General features: G+C 43.8%; 1 protein-coding gene across 11 annotated transcripts in view; it reads left to right on the forward strand.

Annotated features, from left to right (window-relative positions):
* Positions 1–22267, forward strand: part of SLC4A7 (solute carrier family 4 member 7) — a 128687-nt gene that overhangs the window by 75468 nt on the left and 30952 nt on the right. For 6 of the 11 annotated variants that reach the window (XM_066584572.1, XM_066584577.1, XM_066584574.1 and 3 more), the window contains exons 7-12: positions 2728–3051; positions 9821–9936; positions 13505–13662; positions 17606–17693; positions 18069–18215; positions 19487–19590. In XM_066584572.1, coding sequence (XP_066440669.1) covers positions 2728–3051; positions 9821–9936; positions 13505–13662; positions 17606–17693; positions 18069–18215; positions 19487–19590 — 937 coding nt within the window. The remainder of the gene's footprint in view (positions 1–2727; positions 3052–9820; positions 9937–13504; positions 13663–17605; positions 17694–18068; positions 18216–19486; positions 19591–22267) is intronic. The other 5 variants (XM_066584579.1, XM_066584580.1, XM_066584583.1 and 2 more) reach the window with 1 other exon arrangement.

Raw genomic sequence — 22267 nt, forward strand, 5'->3', positions numbered from 1 at the left:
GCAGCCACGCTCGCTTTTCTGCCTTCCATAAGGGGAGCAAATTCAAAAAATGGGGGAGTTTGCCGAAATCAGTAGGATTGTGATTTTTACAATTGACCTGCCTTTCTTACAGCAATCCAATCATTGGCTACTGCTTTACGTCTCCCTACACTTTTCTATCTTAATGCTCAGCTTTTATGTTGTTTCTAAGTGTTTTTATTACATGTTTTAGTTTTTTTTGTTTTTTTTTGTATGTCTTTTTATTCTCATCAGCGAGTCAACAGTTTACAGTCAAAAACCTTGTTAAATAGGACATAATGTTCAATCACTAGTGCTTGTAGTGACAGATACTACATACATCTGTAACCCAGACACAGGCATTCCTGATGTAGATCCCACCATCATTGACACCTGATGGGTATTGCTTTTCAATTGTATGACTATTTTTTTTCGGACGACTGCAAAACTGTCCAACATTTAATCGATCGTTAAAGAGAACCGGTCATCCCCTATTGGCATAACACACTAAGTACATCCTTGGCCTTCTCAGAACTTGGTCTACGAGAACCATAACTTAGTTTATGGAGCCCATAGGTGATGACCGCTTCCCTTTAACAACAATGTACAAAGTACGAGGCACCGGGTTTTGTTTTCCCTAAACACTCTATAAAGCAGGGTAAGGGATAAGTCTGTTCCATGTTAACATCAAATTGACCACAGATGGCGCTTCGTATCATAAACTTCAGATTTTATCCAACACGCAGACCAGATTTTTAACACACGTCTTCGTATCTACATCAGTGACAAATAAACTGTCTTTGGCAGACTCCTCTGGAATTTCTGGTTTCAGCTGGTAATTGGCTAGCGTATGGGTTTTCTTATTGCAGACATTAATGCTATGTGAGTAATTTCCCCCACCCCCTCCCCCCACTTGTCCAAATCAATGGATTAGAATATAGTCCATCAGTGATGAGTACATTTCAGTGCTGGTCTGTGGGTATTTTTGTAACACATTTGAAGTCATCATCTAGTATCTGGCTTAGAATTTCAACATGAAGCAACAGATCAGGCAGATCTCCCTGACCGTAAGCAAATGGAAAGGAGTATGTATTTTAGACCCCTACAAATTTGGATGAGCTGTGCTGATTCAACTACAGAAGGCTGTCCTAGTTTTTAACAAGCACAGCTTATTCTGCAGTGAGCTTATTCTAAAGCCTCTAAGCTCAGGTTAGAATGTAGCTAGAGATGTGATCTCTAGCCTGAGCAGGTGGAAGTGGGAACAGCATATACTTGCAGTCCTCCTTTTAGCCTGTGTGAAGCAGTAGAGGAGGACATTGGAGGGAGAGCAGGTAGCATACTGGGACAGACACGGGAGAACAGGTTATCCAAAGAGGAGTGGTGACACTGTCTTTTTTTTTTTTTAACACCTGCTCTTATCTTCACATAAAAGGATCTTTTATTTCCAGAGAGTTGCTCAGCTAATAGCTGCTCTCTGCCGTTTAACCCCTCACATGCCATGGTGGGTGCTGACCCTGACGTCTAAGTGGTTTTACAGGAAAAAATAAATGTTCCCTTATGCTATGTTAAAAGAAATGTTAAAAAAACCCTCACCACCTACACTTAATTGGTCTCACTACATCCCTAACAAACCATATTCTAATGTATTACATAATTTATCGAGCACAGTTGATGCCATTAAAAATAAAAGACAGTATAGCTGTTTCCTCTTCATCTCCTTTCCCCAAAATAGGAATATTCAAAAAGTTGAGTTTACCTTAAAATAGTGTTTATAAAAATTATATTTAGCCCTGCAAAAATACAAAAACCCCATAGAGCTATGTTGACAGAAAAGTAAAAATGCTTCAGGTCTTGGCGCACGGCGGCACAGAACATAATTCAACTAAGTTTTGTATCGTTGGCATTGTAAGGATCAGTCGAATAAGGTTAACCTAATAATGGCGAATACCCAAAAAACAATGGCAAAATTGCAGTTTTTAAATTTCTTTTAGTCCTTCACCCACCCAAAAAACTAATAAACGTTCTTCAATATGTCCTTCAAAATGGTTCCTATAAAAGCTATAATGCAAGCCTTGGAATACAAGGTTCTATACTGCTGCATTAACGGAAAAACAAGAAAAAAGTCATGACCACTGGAACATGAAGGGGAAAACATTTCCTGGTTCTTAAGGCTTAAATCAGTTGTGTGACTACTGGAGACTTAGAATGTACACTAAAAGTGACACTTCTGGGAGGGTCTTTCCATTCTTAATGTGACTGTGAAGGTTTAATAGGACATCATTATGTGTCTCCATACAAAGTAAGCATGTAGGACTCCTACAACCCCCTCACAACTGTGGTATAAACAAAGGTTATTGACTTGTGTTTCCATTGTAGCTCTCCGACCAATGAATGTACTTTCATCCTTTGCTTCTGTACTACAGTTTGGTCATTGAGTTGTATGTATGCCGATAGTTGTCCAGTTGCCCCTATCAAACAATCAAGAGTTCAGGTTTCATTCTCTGTTTGCACAAAGAGATGAAACCTGGGCTCTGATTGGTTGTCCTACTATTAAACACCCCATTTGGGGCAGTTTTTGTACCTGAGGCAGAATGATGCATGTCTATTCTAAAGGTAACTATTCTTTGTGATGTTTAAAATTAGCATGATGCCAACATATGCAAATAAGGGAATTATGTAACAGAACAAAAAAACCCATTTGTTATATTTTTTTCTCTTGTTTTACCTCAGGGGAAGGCCTTTCAGCCTCCCGTAACTCATTGCGAGCAGAATCTCGCCTTTCTCTACTCCTCAATTATCTTCTTCCTCCCTCGAGAGTTGGAAGCCCAGCTGGCTCCAGGCATACCACCCCTGTACCATCCCCCCAAAACACGCCACCCTCCAGCCCTAAGTTCAGTCGGCTGGAGTCGTCAAGCTCTCTGCAGACGGTCACAGAGATGCCGCATTTTACCGGTGACATTGTTCCTACTGTAATAGTTCATCCACCGGACGAGGACGGTGAAAATGGGGAAGTCTCCGTCGTAAAGAAGGAAGACCACGGTGATATTTATCAAGGCAACTATTGTTCCTCTGCCTGTGTGGTGCACCTTGCTTCTGAAACTCACCCTGGAATGCATTTGATCACGTTGATTGCTTGTGCATACATAATTGGCTTGATGTATCTACAGCTCACCAGGTTGACTCATTGTGCATGCCTTTGTTCTTCTGCGGTGCATACTTCCATCAAATCCTGATTTTGAAGTAGCTTTAGCTTTTTTCATTATCACTAATAACTATGATGGTCAAGTAAGATGAAGTGATCTCCATGAAACGAGAGAGGCCCGGTACTTTATCCTTTTTAGTTAGAGTCCTTGTGTTGCAAGAATCAGTAAGCAGATGAGACGTACAAGAAGATGATCGCCATGCTAAGGCCTCATGTCTACCGCATGTACGGATTCTTAGTGCGGAATCCCATACAAAATCCGCCCATGCCCGTGGCCATAGGCAGTTTTCTTACCTGTCCGGATGCACTGTGGTTCTCCTGCGTCCCGGCCGGACCTTTGTTCTTCTGCATGGCAGGTGCCTGCGGGCTCGCCATGCATTTTTTTTTGTTTCAAAATCTCCTGCTTTCCCGTGGATTTGCGACACATCCACAGTGTCAGCTGCGGGTGTGCCACAGATCGGACGGTTTCCATTGACGTCAATGGAAGCCGTCCATGCGGGAATCCACAGAAGATGGAGCATGCTACGATTTCCCCGCATGCTTTTAATTGTTTTACGGACGTCGATGCATCCCTACCGGCGGCTTGATTTGCGGATCTCCCGCGCAGGTGCTGCAAATCAAATCCGCCTGTGGATATTGGGCCTAAGAGTCTGTTCACATCTCGTTTTGGCTCTGTTTAGTGTATCCATCGAGAAGGCCTCCTAAAGTTCATGTTTAACGTATCTAGACACCTCTATCGACCCACTATATGCTAATGGTCCTTTTAGATGGACCGAGAAACGCAATATTCTTGTTTGCCCAGCGGAATGAGCTGGTGACATCGTCACCAGCTCATCCGCGCTTGGACAGTCCGTGCAGACCTTGGGCGCTTATCGTTCAGCGTCTCACATTGCTATATAGAAGAGTGAAAGGTCTGTGTTTAAATGGTACGATAAGTGCCCGAGCCGGCGCTGATTTTTATGCTGGCGGAAACCGAACAATGAGCGAGAACTTCATGACTCGTACTCATCGTTCAGATTAAATGTTGGCAAACAACTGTTGTTCAGTTTAGTAAGTATTCACTTATTTTCTGACTAATAATTGTTCCATCTAAATGGGGCATGGGAATAAGCTTTTGGCATAAGCTGAGCTGTTATATGTCCCTGTAGAGTACTCCCCCCGGAAGGCAAGCACGATATCGGGCAACGTTTCTTGGCCTCATATCGCGCTCACCCATGTAGCCTGAAACTGAGAAAAGTATAAAGAAACATTGCATCCTTGGGGCTGAGATGTGATACCCATCCTTCTTGTTCTGTGTCTTGGCTGCAGCAGGAGCCTCTCCCCTCTGTCCATTCTAGAAGACTGCTTCAGGATCCTGCAGGAAATGCTGCATATATTTAGTGTTCCTATAAAGTGGTCGACTAGTTTCATATACCCTGTTGGGGGATTCTGAGTTCCTAGCGGTCCTCTATTCCCTGGCCAAGAGATGGAGAGCGCTTCTGAAGAGCGTCACGATCTGGAGGACTCGTGCCACCCTACATTAAGCCAACAACACGTTAGGCACTGTGTGATGCTTGACCCTTTCTGTGGTTGCAGAGTATTGAGGTTGTACTGTCAGGTTTCCCTGCAAATTACATTTTATTCCTGGGGTTGGGGATTGTCTAAAGCGGAGAACCCATGTAAATTACAGCGAAAACTGGAACGTTGCATTGTAAGTATTCACTGGGCGCTTCTTCAGTGGCGGACTGTGATCTAAGCAACACTGATCTCGCCCTGCAAGTGACATAAGCAGATAGATATGGCTGTTAAGTGCGTGTCATTGCACCCCCTGGTGGTGGTTTGATTTGGTCCCAGAATGTCTGGACACAGGACTTCCCCCAAATAATTCTAATTAATGTCTGGTTTACCTGATCTGACTGAGAAATGTAATATTTCATTGTGGAACTGCTGGGGTCTTCCATTTGAATTCCTCCCTGACAAAACTATGGTGGAAGCCACTGATGCAGATATACATTACAATTAGATTGGGGCATCGCATGGAGTTGCATTGGGTGATCATCTAGCCCTTTTCAAGTTCCTTCACACCTGCATCCGGGGTTCCGTTTTCCTGCTCCACTCAGGGAGCAGGAGATGGAAATCCCCTGGCCGAGCAACTCCATCTTATGACGGAACCGAAACCTCCGACCTGATGTGAAGGAAGCCTTAGGATATTCTTAGAAACTGGTTAGATTTGGTGATGGGAGTGTGTAAAAAAGGCGGCATTATGATGAGGGCCATGCTTCTATGGTGTAAGTATTTATGGCAGCCTAAATCTTAGTCCTTGCAAAGACTTTTCCGGGTGTGGTAGTACTGCACTGGGAATACATGGACGGCTCCTATACTTGCTCCACTCGATGGTCAGAGGGGTCTGTCGCTAGCTCCATTATATGGCCATAGAGTGTTGGGGCTTGGTGCAGCCTCTTGTACATGAGCTCTGTGGAGCAAAGGATGGCGTTAAATAGGGATAGTGTGTAGGTTATCGGTTTTCTCCCACTTGTCTCACCAGACCTGGTTGGCTCTAGCACAGTCTTGATGATTCTCTAAGCAATAATCCTGGCATACACTGAATAGCCACTTAAGTGACCCCCATCTAGTGGCACGTTGGACTTCCTTTGGCCTTCAGAACTGCAGCATTCGTCGTGGCATAGATTCCACTAGGTTTTGAAATGGTCTTACCAGACTAATTGGACTATGCGGACAGGATAACTTATTACAAATGCCACAGATTAGATGGAGGTACTGATAGGCTCTGAATAGCTGATGGGAAGGGTTCCCGATTCATGCTGTTTGCACCAATTTCTGCTGACTCCTTGAATCAGCATGGTGCATCAGATGTCTGGATGCAGCTGACCAGGCGATGATTATAATGCATTGTATTCTGTCAGAGTTGCTTGACACTGCACCACCTCTTTGGCCGAATAATTCTTTACATCCTCCTCTGACCTCTTTATGTCCACAGGATCTCCTTTTGCTGGATGTTTTTCCTTGATCTCACCACTCTCTGTATACTCTTGACACAGTTGAATAATAAAACCCCAGAAGACAGTGTATAAAATCCTGACCCCGACTAGTGAGGACCAGGCCTTGTTCAAAGTCATTCAGGTGGCAGAATTTGCCCATTTTAATATGGATTCACATTGAAACTGAACAGTAAGCTTGCTCATTTAATTTTATGCCCCACTCCGGGGTCATGGCTTTAATTCTCACGCAGGGAATGTCCAATCGTGAAAAGGTCTCTGATAAAATGGCCGTTCGGTGTATAGTAACTGAGGGAAGTTAGAAAGTGTGCTAAGGCCGCTTTCACATCTGTGCTGGAACCTCCATCCGGAGGTTCCATCGCAGATCTGGCACAAAATACTGGAAGAAATGGTGCTGCATGTAGCGTTTGTTCTTCCAGTAAAATGCTGGGCGGAAACTCAAGGGACCCCATTATAGTCGATGCTTGATTCCATCATAAAACTGACCCATTTGGCCAAGGGAGTCCCCTTTCCTGCTTCTTGAATGGAGCAGGAAACGGGAACCCCCACTGCACATGTGAAATCGGCCTAGGACGTTGAATGGCCAGTATGTAATTTATAGTGACTATATACATCTCTTGTACCCTGAATATCGTCATGGTTACTTTTCTAATGTCTATCGGATACGGGTACTGCAGTCTATTATCGGACACGGGTACTGCAGTCTATTATCGGACACGGGTACTGCAGTCTATTATCGGACACGGGTACTGCAGTCTATTATCGGATACGGGTACTGCAGTCTATTATCGGATACGGGTACTGCAGTCTATTATCGGATACGGGTACTGCAGTCTATTATCGGATACCACAGTGTGTTTTCTATATCTTGGCAAGTGTTGGAATGTACGTGTGGTTTCTCTGCTTGCTGTCCTAACCACATTGCATTTGTGTGGAGATCTCACCGGGCTGTCATCACGGGTCATGCAGTTGCTACGCTGTAGTTAATATGTGCTCCTCTCAGGTAATGCTCAGGAATGCTACCAGCAGCTGTACCAGACCTGTATACATGCTGAACCGGTCTATAACAACGTGGCGCAGCAGTCACTACATTACTTTACATCAGTAATATTATAATCTGTGTTTATATCATTATAGCACATACAGTGCGGCGGGGCAGGGGGCTACACTTAGCAATCCTAAAGCATTGATTTTCTACTCGAGAGGACCACTGGTTATAAATGCAAATGCAGCACTTGCTTTTGGTGTCCACAGTGAGATGCATGTTACTGTTCATTACTGTACAATGTTACATATTCTGTGCAACTAGCTAACCATTGGAGGCATAACGTGACTTATACACATATTGTGGGAGAGAGAAATGGAATGGGGGGTGGGGGGTTTAACTAGTGGTTGCAGTTGCATTCAGAGTGCTATTTTGATACTCAACTCAGGCTATAGGAAAGGACACTCATTGCAAAAAAGAAAAATCAAGCACCTTGAAGGAGTTGTCGGAATGGAACGACACTTACTATGCGTTATTGTAAAGTTGATATAAGTGATTACAATATCCGAGCAAAAAACTGCAGAAAACGGAACTTTTGAAGGTAGGCTTTAGTACCCTGCTGGGTCGCCTCTAGCTTGGATACAAGATGTGATACGGGCAGGCATGGAGGCTTTAGTACCCTGTTGGGCCACCTCTAGCTTGGATGCAAGATGTGATACGGATGGGCATGGAGGTTCTAGCACCCTGTTGTACCGCCTCTAGCTTGGATACAAGATGTGATACAGGCAGGCATGGAGGCTCTAGTACCCTGTTGTACTGCCTCTAGCTTGGATACAAGATGTGATACCGACCGGGCATGGAGGCTCTATTAGCCTGTTGTACCGCCTTTAGCTCGGATACAAAGCAGGCATGGAGGCATACAGGTTCAGTTTGGTATCCTGCGACATATCACTCCACATATCACTCCACGCTGTAACTGAGTCTCTGGATTGTGAAACTCGTAGACTGTCAAACTTGGCACCCCAGATTGGTGATAAATCTTACAACCGGGCTGCCACGGAAGTGTGACAATATTGTGGAGGCTTCCTGTGACCCTCTTGTGTGTGCGGCAGAGCATTATCCTACTGCCTCTTGGAAGCCGCCATGAGAGGAACCCATGTGGCAGCAGGATGTCCTGAACATATCACTGAGCTGTCATTTTCCCTCGTACCACTACTGGGGTGACCCACTGTCATATGTGATGGCCCCGCAGACCAGAAGTAGGGGCAGTGTGCCACTCCACGGCAAAGGCAGGATTGAGGAGCTCACCCCTGGGTCTCCAGACACAAACCCAGCCGTCGTCTGTGCCCAAGATAAACCTGAATTCTTCACTGAAGACAACCCAGTTCCAGTCAGGTTTTGTTGTTCACGACACCACTGCAAGCAGAGGCGATGGTAGGTGGGTGTCAAAGGCCATATACATAATGGATGCTGTGAGACCAAATGTCATTCATTTACAGGCCTGGATATGGTTCCGACACACAGGGGCACCTAGAGATTGTGCCACCTGTCCTTGGATGGCGGACAACAAAACATTTGGAGCTGCTCGTTCTTGTCAGACAATCTCCTCTACTGGTGGTCTGCTGAGGGCGTCTTAAGTCCAGTCGTCTTGTGTGTGCTCTCATGCATCCACTGGTTGCAACACCTCCTAACAGTCTAGTCACGTGGGCCCAGGTGGCGGGCCGTTTGTCGATACTAACATCTAGCATCTTGCATTCCAATACCCCCCACCCCCACCCCCCTCTCAAGCTACGTAAACTGGGGAAATCTCTGTGTTGCAGAGGTGTCTAGTGGTCAACAAGCTCCACACAAGCGGAAGAAAAGATCAAGGAGGCTCTGAGAGCCTTTTCACAGGCCAAGGGTGGGACCACTTTTAGGGTCTCGGGTGGCAAGACCGTTCATCTAGAATAATTTACATATCTGCCTGAGATGTAACTGTATGCCGAGTTTTGCAGCAAAATGACAACTTCTTCTAGGGGCTTCTTTTTTTTTTTTGATGATGTATATATTGCACTATTACAACTTGTGAGTCTCTCCTCACATAGACCCTAACAATTCTTATCAGACTCTGGTTCCTGATCAAAGTAATAGTGATTTAAATTGGTCAGTTTCCAATATATAGCCAATACATCCTGTATTCCAGGTACATGAACAGATAAATTGACCCTCCTAGTTTTGAGGATTCTTAGCTGTTTCCTATTGCAATTTTTCGGATTAGTAGAGGAATAGCAAGTGGTAGATGTCTGACAGCTCGTGTTAAGCTTGTTCTGATCCCTAGTATGTGTGATATTTCCAGTGGATGATTTGTGCAGGCGGCTTCATCAGTTCGGAGCATCGCAGTCTAGTAGACCTCTCCCGGTCTTGGATGTGGCAGATACATACTCTATTAGGAGACGTATGAAGTATTTTGCTAATGGCAATGTTTTCTACAAAACCACCAAGCTAGAAGCATGGTGGAAATATTCACTTGATTGTCACAGTATGACAGGGACTTCTAACCATCAATCTTTTATTATACCCGTAAAGACCACCCCAATGACTTCCTCCATGAATGGAAGCGGACAGATGAATCCATGTCTAACAGCATGTATTTGTTCGTAGGGCTATTAGCTTCACCACAGTCAACTCCAGCAACTTTAGATGTTAGTAAATCGGCAGAGCTGAAACGGAACGGAACAGGGGGCAGCCAGGAGAACAGCACGGTGGACTTCAGTAAGGTATGGTGTTTTTTTATACCCCTCATATGTTTATGCTAGAAGCCTCTACTAATTAGATTAGCGATGGTTATAGTGCACCTTGTTTTACAGCTTTCATATTGAATTAAAGGGATATTCCAAAGACAATTTTTTTCTTCATCTTTTCACCCAACCAGTGCTTAGCAATCTACAGGACTCTCATTAAGGTGAATGGAGTGGCGGTGCATCCGAGTGAGCTCCACTCACTTGGTGACCAATTGGAGCCCAGTTTTCAGAATTGTTGTTAATCCCAGCAGTTGGGCCTCCACCGTTCTTTCAGTGGATGGGTGAAAACTTAAAAAAAAAAAAAACACTCATAGTCTCCAGAATACCTCTTTAATCTCCATACACAGTTGAGTCATTTGGAGTTCTTTTGCCCTGCTTATTCTGTATTGCATGCTGTATTTTAGCGGCATTCACAGCTCTGGTTGCATGTTGGGGATGGACTGATGGGCTCCCATTTATTGAGGAATGATTTAGATCAGTGTTCCCCAACTCCAGTCCTCAGGGACCGCCAACAGGTCATGTTTTCAGGATTTCCTCAGTATTGCACAGGTGATGTAATTATTGTCGGTGCCTCAGACATTGCCACAGGTGTTCTCTCTATAGGAGATCCTGAAAACATGACCTGTTGGTGGTCCCTGAGGACTGGAGTTGGGGACCCCTGATTTAGATTGTTCCCTGAGGATGTTCTTCGGAGTAAGTTCACATTCTGTAGATTTGTTGCAGAAATTACTCAAATTGGGAAACTCCATTTTATAAATGTGAATGGGGTCATTTCTGCAAGCCCATCTCTGAAAGCGACAGTCGCTAAAATGTTGTTACCATATCTATGTGATATAACTTTTTGTGCTGTGAAAAGCCAGTGTGTAAAAATCTGCCATAGTTACACATAGTTCGGTGAGAAGGATATAGCTGAGTAATTTATCAGGGCTCATGCCCACGGACGGAGTGGGATATGGCTGCGGATTTATGCCGCGGTAGTACCGCGGTGGTAAACAAAAGGTCCCCGCTGGTGATAGCAGAAAAACGTGTGTTTTTCCGCGGTCTCCATTAATACTATATTAATTGGGGCCTCCACTGCGGAAAAACGCTGTAAAAAATAAAACATGCCGCGATTTTTTTTTTCTCGCGGCAGAATCCCGCATGTGAGCACTGACCGCCAGAAAAGCTATTGGGTTCAATAGAACCTAATAGCTGTGTTATTCCACTGTGGGGAATGCAGCAGAAATCCGTCCTTGGGCATTATCCCTTGGTAATGAATTTTGAAAATGCTTGGAATTGGGGAGCGTTTACACAGCATTATTTACTACGGCGTGTGATTTATGTCAGGCCGTTCAATCACAGCTTCCAAAAACAGAGCTATGATGGAACCCCCAGCAGAACCAAACAGAAGCATTCACTTGTATGAGTGGAACAGACACCACTTTGTTGTCCTTTTTACACGCATATATAACATGTGAATATTCCCTATAGGCTGGTTTCACATCTGCGCTGGGGATTCCACTTTCCCACCCCTTTCAGGGAGCAGAAAAGGGGAATGTCCACGTCCAAATTGTTCCGTGTCTGGACAGAACTGAACAGCACCAAGTGGACCCATTGACTATAATGGGATCCGCCTGCTGTCCACCATGTTGGCCTTTTTCTTCCGGTATTTTCAGCCGCATCTATGACTGAACCTCCGGCCAGAGGTTACGACGCAGTTGCAAAACCAGCCTTAATGTGACCATTTTGATAGAAAAAGTTGTTGTAAAATTTCTGGTGATCTTTCCGATGTCAGTTGTATGCTACGTAAACCTGGCCATATGCATACAATTCGATTGACCACATTATGGCCTATCGTATTGTATCAACAGTCCCATCAGTAACATACAAGACTAAACTGACAGATAAAGCACATATTCAAGAATAAAACTGTAATGCAGACCTATAAAGCGTCGGGCGATCAGCCTTAATCTGCTGATCGTGCCATAGTGTCTGGCTGAAAAATTCCAACGTGACGGCTCATTCTCCGCGAACCTGTAAACTGCCGCTAGCCATCACAAGTGTTCATATAGCATTTTAAAACTATCGTTGGCCAAAATTGGCCATTTCGGTTGACTACTATCTTATTTGTGTGGCCAGCTTAAAGGCCGCTAAATACCAAAGAAAGTTTCCAATACTTTTCCTCAAGCACTTATATTTCCCGCCATCGCCTGAATCTTAGCCCAGCTGTTCCCTAGACCTGTCTGTATCTATATTATTACTAGGCTATTCTTTGATACTACATTTGTAGTACCTTATGATGTGAAAATCAGATGGATCCCTGTTCAAAAAAAAAAAAAATGGTGAAATGGTAACGGGATCTACTGGTGTTTGTGTGCAGTCACCTCCACCCTTGGGCTGGAATCGACATGGCTTGTGAGCGGCAAGTAAACTGTCCGAGCAGATGGCATTGTATCGCCGCTTGATCCGACGAGGGCAAAAATTTAGAATTGAGCCCCAGTTGCCTTGTTGTAATTGTGTATGTAAAATAAAATAACTATATTCTGCTCATTGGTGGGATTATTGTATTGTCATTGAGTTGACAATACATTTAAGAAGTAAAGCGTCCATACATCTCATCAAACCGCCCCCTTTTGGAAAGTGACAGGTGCCACGCCCCTTCCCATGACCACTGACCCTCCCCCCTTTGTGGGGGAGGGTCAGAGGTATATGGGAAGGGGGCGTGGCACCTCTCACTTTCTAAAAGGGGGCGGTTTGACGAGATGTATGGATGCTTTACTACTCATATATAATAGTGCTGATTTTCTTTTTGCTTGGCCCTTTCTTTCTTCCCCCAACAAGCAGGCTTATGACTCCTGGCACTGTAATTGTGGCACGTTTGTAATGGGACGCAAGAGGTCTGCTGTAAGTTTGTGCAGAGAACCATGTCAGTGATCTTTAGTCTACAGTGCAAACCATGACCCATTGTCTGCTGGTGAAGACTCATCTGTGCCGTAGTCCCTGTTATTATACACACATGGCAAACCATTCATTCAATTTGTATGTTTTTTAAAGGTTTTTTCAAACTTTTTTTCAACCATGAAATCCATCTGTTCAGTCACATTCTTCTGTGGCCAACATATCCGTACTAGTATGCATACTGTGTATAATACCAACACTGTGTTTTATTTCTTAACTATTATCATTTTAAGTATTTGATGTACAGTAAGTGTATTTTCCCATAAGTGATCGTCTGGGTAGGTCTGTCGCTGTAAGTCATTAGGACCAAGGAAATTGAATTTTCATTCTTCTTTCCGAATACAAAATTTTATTTATTTTAGGCAAGAAACGTCAGTAATTGTGTATTTTTGTGAAATTTCTAATTTATTAGCCTTAAAGCAGAACATCTAAGATACTTAAACTGATTTACAGTTGACAGATTTACCCACTATGGAAATGACTTTCCACCTCAAATTCTCATGGTTTCGATGTGTTGGGTTGGATCTGGGACGTGTTCCTCCCTTCACAGGGAATTAGAATAATGTTGGAAATAATTCCTATGTCAATTGTATATCTTTACATTCAGGTTGACATGAACTTTATGAAGAAAATCCCTCCGGGATCCGAGGCATCAAATGTCTTGGTGGGGGAAGTAGATTTTTTGGATCGGCCAGTTATTGCCTTTGTGAGATTAAGTCCAGCAGTTCTCCTCTCTGGTCTAACAGAAGTACCAATCCCAACAAGGTAATGAATATTTACTTCCTTTTTTCATTCATTTCATTTTTGTTCCTGTGGTGCTGAAGGTCTAATGGTAGGCAGATGTCACACCAGGGTTGCCAATATCCTTTTTAGTTTTTTCTTTTTCTTTTCTGGACAACTGAGCCAAGTTTTTGATGGACATATTTAAAAAAAATAATAAAATACTGAAGCTAAAGGTGAAGCGGTCACCAGGTTCATACTGCTCGAATCAAGGGCAATATGAACCCAGGACAGAGATGCCCATTCGGCCCATGTATGTTTGATTCTAAGACTCTGCGGTTTCAGAATTGGCATACCTAGCAGTTTAACTCTGAGTCAGAGGCGGGCCACACTGGATTCTTCCCACCAGAGTCATCAAGACTGACAGGTTCTCTGACAGTTTGTATATAGAGAGAAGAGCTATCTTTCTTGATGTTGTGGGTGGGGAACTCCGCGCAGCCCACCTCTTTGACTCAAGAGCTCCAAGTCAAACTTTAGCTGCTGCGTTTCAGAGTAAAACCTACATGGGCCGAATTGGGTCTAGCTGCCCTGGGTTTGTGATGACAGGTTCCTTTTAATGATAGATATATACACTGAATTGGCCACTTTATTAGAGACTCCTGCTTTTTCGCAATCGGAGCTTCCCTATATGAAAAATAGATACGTGACTCAAGTGCAACATAAAATAACATAAGCAACTTTTTCGTGGTTTGTTTTCAGATTAAATCCACACAGTAATGGGAAAATCAGTCCTTATGAGCGACTTTAAAGCAGGCCTGGTCATAGGTGCTAGAGTAGTCAGGCCTAGTATCTCAAAAATTGTCAGTCTTGTGGCCTTTTCTCATGCAGCAGTGTGAAGAATATACTGAAAATGGTGTGATCAAGGGAAAAAAAACATTCATCGAGAGGGGGCTCCTGTGGGTGTAAACAAGTTGCCAACAAAAGGGGGAAAGATGTTAAGAATCATTCTGACGAACGAGCGAGAAACAGTCAAACTAATTGCAGCTGAGTACAACGCAGGAGCTCCAATTGATGTGACCGAAGACGCATCGTGTTATTTCTTAGCACAGATGCGCTATTACAGTAGACAACCAACCCGAGTGCAATTGCTGAGAATCGCAAAGCCAAGACTCCACTGGGCAAAAGAGTGCAAAAGGGGATCACTGAACAGTGGAAAACTATCGCCTGGTCAGATGAATCCAGATTTCTTTTACACCATATTGATGGGAGGGTCAAAGTGCAAAGCAAAACGAATTCAAAGAACATTTTCTTTTCGCTGTTCAGAGCTTGTCAGTACTTCTCCCTGCGGCAACTGCAGGAAACTTTCTGTCCGCACGGGCCAATATTCCCGTAGGACAATTTCCACACCTAGTGAATCTATGCTACAGCGAATTGCTGCTTTATGAAGGCAAAAAGCGGTCCAATGTGCTGCTAGATGAGTGTCTGTAATAAAGTGGCCCTTTGGTCTAGGTCTTAACCCTTTCCAGTCCAATTTGTATCCTGGTTTTCCTAGGGGGCTTACGCTTTTTCTGCCATTACACAATGGTGCTATCTGCTGGCTAAAGCCAGTACTGCACGAGGTGACACGTTGGATAGGCTCCAACAGCAGAGAGGCTGGCAATATACAGTAAGAGAACCCAGACGGACGTCTTCCAACATCGGAGCTGTACAGCCTTAAATCATAATGTCTTCACAGGTCAGACAGTGGATTGGAAAGGGTTAAAGAATATACGTTTATAATTTTGAGTACTAATACGAATATATTTGCAGCATTTATTGTGAATTGTAAAATGATAATTAGAATCAAAATAAGCTACACAAATATCCCTAGCTTCCAGATTCTTGTCCACGCGGCTTGGCGAATACCTTCAACAGACTCACTAGAAGTGACGGTAACCCGTGTAACAAAGGTACAGCGATGTCGGCGTGCCGTCCAGTCGCATGAATTTACTGGTCCAGCCCTATACACATGGTGAATTTTAGGCTTGTGAGTTTTGCCCAACCAATATTATGGATTTTGAGACTGCCAGTGAATTTACAGATGAGCCAGCAGTAATACTCCTTGATGAAAGTTGGCTAATGTCCTGCCGTCTAGCTGTGTAGTCTGACCACTACTTAATACTGTTAAGCCACCAACACCAGAGCTTTTTTTTTCTACCATTTTTTCCCTCTGCTTCTTTATCCATGGAGGCAATCAGAAGTCGATGCGTAAAACCTGTAACTTGTTGGTAATCTTATTCATGGGTATCGGACTTCTGTACACTCCTTCTAGCCCAATTGCTTGTATGAGAGAGTACGTGCTTACAAGTTTTGGATCGAGTCGAGACCGCTCCAGTTTCATCATGGCAATGGCAAACTTTCAGATTAATCACTGTGGGAAAGAAGTTGGCCACTTCCGCTCCAGCGCTGAAGGAATCCATGTGATGTAAAATCAATGGAGCATTTCACATTTCTATTATGTGCCTTCCCAGTCAAGTGGACTTTTATCAGCAGCTCTAATCCATAAATCAATATTTCACAGCCTATTATCTATGCAAAGTGTCCAAACAGTGAACTAATTAATTCCAGAGTCATTTGTGTTCACATCCCCTGTACATAGAATAGACGCGCCATGCGGTTTGTTTGCCGATGTCAAAGTATACTGTATATCTAAGGGCTGTTTTACACTCGGTAATGAGCGCCGATCAATAGCAGCCAGCCGCTCGTTTAGGACATTTTAATGGAGCAATCATTGTGAGTATGGGACATGGGATCGTTTGTCCCCATACAGCTTACATATTATTGGCCAAGCATCCCCTGTCTACAGATGTGCTGAGATCGATGGGTTCTGTTCATTGCATGTTACGCAGTGTATTTACATCCGTGTGAATGAAGCCTTAATTAAACAAGCGTTTGGTCGTTAGTTGGTGGAGTGCTACCGTGTTTAAACAGGGCAGTATCTTTGAGAATGAATGTTCACGTTCTCTGCCGACTTGAGCCCCATTTACATGCAAGGATGATTGCCCAGAAATCGTTCAAAAGATAAGAAGAAGAATGACAGTTTTGAGCAATCATTTTGCATAAACTACTAAGTAGCTACTTAGTAGCTTATTAGCTTCATTTGCATGCAAACGAGGCTCCCTTTGCTGTATGCAGATAACAGGAAGTCTGTTATCTGCATACAGCTCCATTGTTCTCCAGCGGGACAGCAGCTAAAACAATGTTATCAGCACTGGCCACGGAGAATCGCAGCCTGCGGTCCCTGCTATCAGCTGGCCGGCCGAATGATGGTTTTTATGCTGAACTAAAAATCAAACAATGGTAGCATTTACATGCAACGATTACTGCCCAAAAGTCATTGTTTGAATGAATTTTGAGCGATAATCGGTGTGTTTAAATCGGCCTTTACATTGATAGACTTCCTGCTGTCACTGCTTTAATCACATCACACCCTCCCTTTTATACCACAATAACCAAGAGTTAACTATATTTTCCCATTATCAGGACTATAAATTTTCTCACAAGGACGCGTTCTGACTGCTCTAAAGTTGCTCTGTGGTTATTCATCACAAATATAAAGCATGAAGAGGCATCTTGCCCCGACTGTTTAGAAATGGTTTGAGTCCCTTTCTCTTAGTGCTGTGGGGGCTGTGGTTGGTGCAGTTGTGTCCACTGGCTCATGTCATCAATTGCAAAGTCCTAGAAAGCCCCTTTCTAATTCGAACTATTATCAGGATTGATAGTTGATCCGGTGGTCCGCCGCTCTGGAGTTCAATGGGAGCTATGCCTTCAATACCAACCTGGGCTGCTGTAATGTGGCTCTAGCAAACAGCTGATTAAAGGGGATGCTGAGCGGTGGACACCTACCAATCGGCTATTGATGATTTATCCCTTTAAATGAGCTTTACTAAATAGTTGACTACTTCTCAATAATCACAGAAAAATGTTTCTTATTTCACTTTTCTTCCAGGTTCCTGTTTGTATTATTGGGTCCAACTGGAAAGGCCGCGCAATACCACGAAATCGGTAGATCTATTGCTACATTAATGACAGATGAAGTAAGTGACTTTCAGCTCATCATACCCTAATAACCTGGTAATCATTTGTTGTTGGTGTCTGCGTAAAAAAAACAAACGCATGGCTTATTCTATTAAATGTCTTTCGCATCTTCTAAGTGTCCCATTATATTTAATTGGAATCCATGCCATATACTTGTCACTTCTTGATGGCGGTTCCATGCCAAATCTGTGCCATGGAAATTGGCAGGCGGACTTGTCCATTGGAAAGGACTTAATCTGCATAACTATTCAATGTATACTGAAGTGGAAGTCAAGCCGTCTGAACACAACCATATGTGCTGAATCGGCGGCAGTTCTACTGATGTGAAGTGTATCGGCACACGTACGTCAGGTCATTTGTCTACTTTCTTGCAGATCTTCCATGATGTAGCCTACAAGGCAAAAGATAGAAACGATCTCCTTGCAGGGATAGATGAATTTTTAGACCAAGTAACAGTCCTACCTCCAGGAGAGTGGGATCCATCCATTCGTATTGAGCCACCAAAAACTGTTCCTTCCCAGGTAATGACTCTCTGTCCGCTCGTCTCTTTCTGTCCGTCTGTCCCCAGTTAATGGTTTTTTGGTGATGTAGTTGATACCTGAAAACATTTAGGTTGAGAATGTAAGACTTTTGCTTGTAGATATTCCACAATGTAATGCAGTTTGCCGTCTGCGCTTTTCCTGTTGCTTTGAAATAAAAATATTGTAGAGAACAAAAATGTAGTCTAACGCTTTAGCTGCTATTCACACCAGCTTAGGCCGGTGTCACATCTGTGTCGGAACCTCCAATTGACGAAAACCTGTGCCTTGGGGCTCTTTCACACGAATGTAGGTGATTTTCGGTTGGCAGTTTCAGGGCCACGGCGCCACCGAAAATTGCACGAACGAGAGGCAGGCGTGACCAAGTCATAGCTGCATCTCCCGTTTGTGTGCCTATTCAGGCGGCCCAGGTCCGGCATGTACACGACGAGCCTGGGATACCCAAAGAAGCAGAAGTTGCCAACAGCACAGCTTGATGCTATATATAGTTGGACAGGTATATGCAAAACCACATCAAGGAATCCGATCCAAAAAAGATCCCACGATCCAGGGTGCAGCATGGGATACCGACGGGCAGGCAGAGACAGTTTAGCTCAACTAAACTGCCTCCCCCTTTCCGCCAGCTCTCGGCAAGGGGAGGGGCGGGAGCTAGTGTGCTAAGCTCTCGTCACCTCTTCACCCCTTGTTGGCTGCCAGTAATGAGAGTGGAGGGGATGGGGTGGGAGCTTAGCAACTAGCTCCCACCCCCTCCCATTGTAAACTGTTGGCAAGGGGGCGGAGAGGAGTAGGGAAGGGGGTGGGAGTTTAGCAGACACACTGCTAATCTCCCTCCCACCTTCCTTCTCCGGCAGCTCCCATAGGAGTCTATAGGAGCAACCACCATATTCCAGCCGAAAGATTGTTCCTGGACAATCTTTTCTAGCTGCCATAAAAACACCCGACCAGAGTGTACCGTATGCGCCATCTTTGCCGGCCGGCTGTTTTTACACCTCAGGAATACATCTGAACCAATGCATTGTAAACCAATGCATCAGATGGGCAACGTATATCGGTCGGCCATGAAAACATGGCCGATTATATACACTCATGTGAAATGAAGCCTTAAACAGTAATTTTCTCAATGTGAATTGTTCTGACTGCTATGATTTAGAGCATCTTCTGCTTGTATATCTTTTTAGCCATTTTCAAAAAATGTTATATATATATAATAATACTGTAAGCTCCAGCTAAAATATTTTTCTGTATTCCATCAGGAGAAGCGCAAAATCCCAACTATACCAAATGGTTCCACCCCAACAGGTGAGCCGATGAAGGAGGAGCAGCATCATGCTGGCCCTGAGCTCCAGAGAACGGGAAGGTGTGTACCTCTGACCTGCTTCCTCTCACTTCCTCTTCACCGCTGTAGGTTTTCTTAGTTTTGAGGAGTAAATACTTTTAGGATTTCTCAAAATAAGTGCTGCTTTATTATCCTATCACAGGAGCAGTGAATTTGCACCTTTTTGGTTGATGGCGGCCTTAGTTGAGAAACCCCAAAGGATTGTTCTATTGCAGTAGTGATGAATGTTGCTAATAAGTGTATATATATAATGTAATTATTTCCAGAATGACATTGTTAGGCAAATGGTAAAAAAAGGAAATTGTGAAACTATGATAACAAAATGCAAACAGACCAACACACAATACGCCAAATATGTCTGCATCTAAAATATTCCCACCGCTAAAGGGGCACTTTATCTGGTTTTCCCAATTACATTCATTGTCCCACTTCTAGCTATGGACGACCGATTCTCAGGATACAAAGTCAGAGGGAATATAATCCAGCGCTGTTGTACTTTACTGATTTCTCATGAAGCCATATCTTGTAGAAGCCCACCTATGTCCACGCGGTTACGTGTTTTCAGTTGACTTTTTGGGAAACGAATGCGGTAAACTAGTTTTAATCCCTTTATGTTCCCTTTTTGAATTTCGATGCTTCTGGAGTTGGCCGGTAAACTTTTTGAGCACGGGAAAGTTCAGCTTGAGCATTGCGATCCATGGAAACACAGCGGTGAGCACATCTTTTTACATGTACTGTTCTCAGGAAAGGTCAACAATACCAGATCTGCGGTGGTCCGCTGCCCAGCTTTCCCCGGCAATTGACAATTTACCCTAGGCCAGTGTATTAGTGTACGGAGCTGTTTTGCTGCCAGAAGCAGGCAACTCTGTACGTTGTCCAGTGGCCTGGGATGGTATTGCAGGCTGAGTCCTGTTCACTTCAATGGGACTCTGCCTGCAAGGTCAACCCGAGCTACTGCGTAATGTAAAACCACTTCTTACACCAAGACAGCAGCCTATGGAAACAGCAGGTTGCTGGGCATCACATGTGGCAGACCCCGGCCAATCAGCTATTGATGACCTGTCCTGAAGATAGGTTGTCAAACGCTAGAAGTGGGTCAGCCTCTTTAATCTCTTCCTATCCTAGAAGATTGAATGCCCATCGGAAATGTCAATTACCAGGGGATATATCATAGTTGGGGTTAAGGGCAGTAGGTAATTTTTTTTTTTTTAGGTATTAACATAATGCTGAGCACACAACTGCACTACCTGCATTGATGTATGGGTAGCCCGAGGGTGGAAAATACACAGCAAGAACAGATTGTGATGATGGTCTTCACTACTAGACCTTAATGGTCGAAAAAAGATAATTAGGATAGGAAAATATATAAATTTGTGTTGCTTTAACGGATTCTGAAAGAAGAAACCAAACACAAGTTGTGCTTTTATCCATATGACGGTCAAAGGATTGTTTAATCTCTTGACGTGTCGCCTTCACACACGCATGCAGGATGCTTGGGGAGCGCAACCGGATTGTGTTTCCAGCAGTTGGGGGCGGTTATGGGCTCCTGGAAAACTGGTTACTGGTAAATAATCCTGTTTCTTTTAAATTTGTGGATTTGAAATCCACTTGTGGGAAAAACTCAGCGTTGTATAGACTATGGCATTGATTCCCATTCACATCAATGGGGCACATAGCAGGCATGGATTTGAGTGGAGTTCTACCGTGTGAACGTGCCCTAAAAGGCATTCTATTAGGATACCATGTCTACACGCTTGGTCTACTGTGGTTATATAGTCTGTTGGGCTTGGCAAAGGAAGTCTGGATCAATCTTTACATCCTAAAGTTTCCGGTTTTGTTCTAGCCAACGTTTTGGTAAAACAGAAGATAAAACTATTTCCTTCTATAAGGTTATTAGAATTGCTCCCACTTCTAAGGAGTGTCGGATAATAACATACTGTCATACTGATTTATGACTAACACATGAATTCAGTTCTGTGACATTGTACCAGAATGGAAGTGACAGTTATATTCTAAAATATAGGAATTAATCTTTTTTTTTTTTTTGTGAACACCTTAAACGCCCCCCCCCCCCCCCCCCCCCCAAAAAAAACAAAAACAAAAACCAAAACCCTATGCTACACTATTTTTCCTATCCCATTTGGTGAAATCTGCAGTGGAGACTCTGACTGGGACCTCTGATGTGAGTACATCCGTATATGTGGATTCTGCTCTTAAGTCTGTGGCATAGCTCCACTGCAAGTCCCATTAAGGCATGCCACCAGTTTCGCTCCTGTGCCACATCTGAATTGGAATTTGCAGCGAAATTGGTGGCATGCAAGTAGGAATGTTTCCGTTTCGGTTTAATTCTGTCTGAAAAAGTATGTAGGAACAGGTCCTGAGTAAGCAATGCTCATAAGCAAATATCAAGCATTCATTATCTGCACGGCGTACTCTTATTTTATGACCTAGCATTAACCACTTCAGTGGCAGGTTTATTACCACCATGTCAGCGCAGCAAGCCCTGGAGTAATTCGAAGTGGCAAACCTGTACAGTGGCACAATAACTGTGTGCCCTGGCCAGCATTTCAGCACTAGAGCTGTCCACGGAAATCTTCTGGGGCTTAACTGCATGGTCAGTGCAGCAAGCCCCGTAGATTTTCCAGGCGTGCCACTACAGGGGTTAAAACACTGCATGACTTTCTCCTTTAACACGCTC

Source organism: Eleutherodactylus coqui, chromosome 12, assembly GCF_035609145.1.
Source record: "Eleutherodactylus coqui strain aEleCoq1 chromosome 12, aEleCoq1.hap1, whole genome shotgun sequence".
Lineage (NCBI taxonomy): Eukaryota > Metazoa > Chordata > Amphibia > Anura > Eleutherodactylidae > Eleutherodactylus > Eleutherodactylus coqui.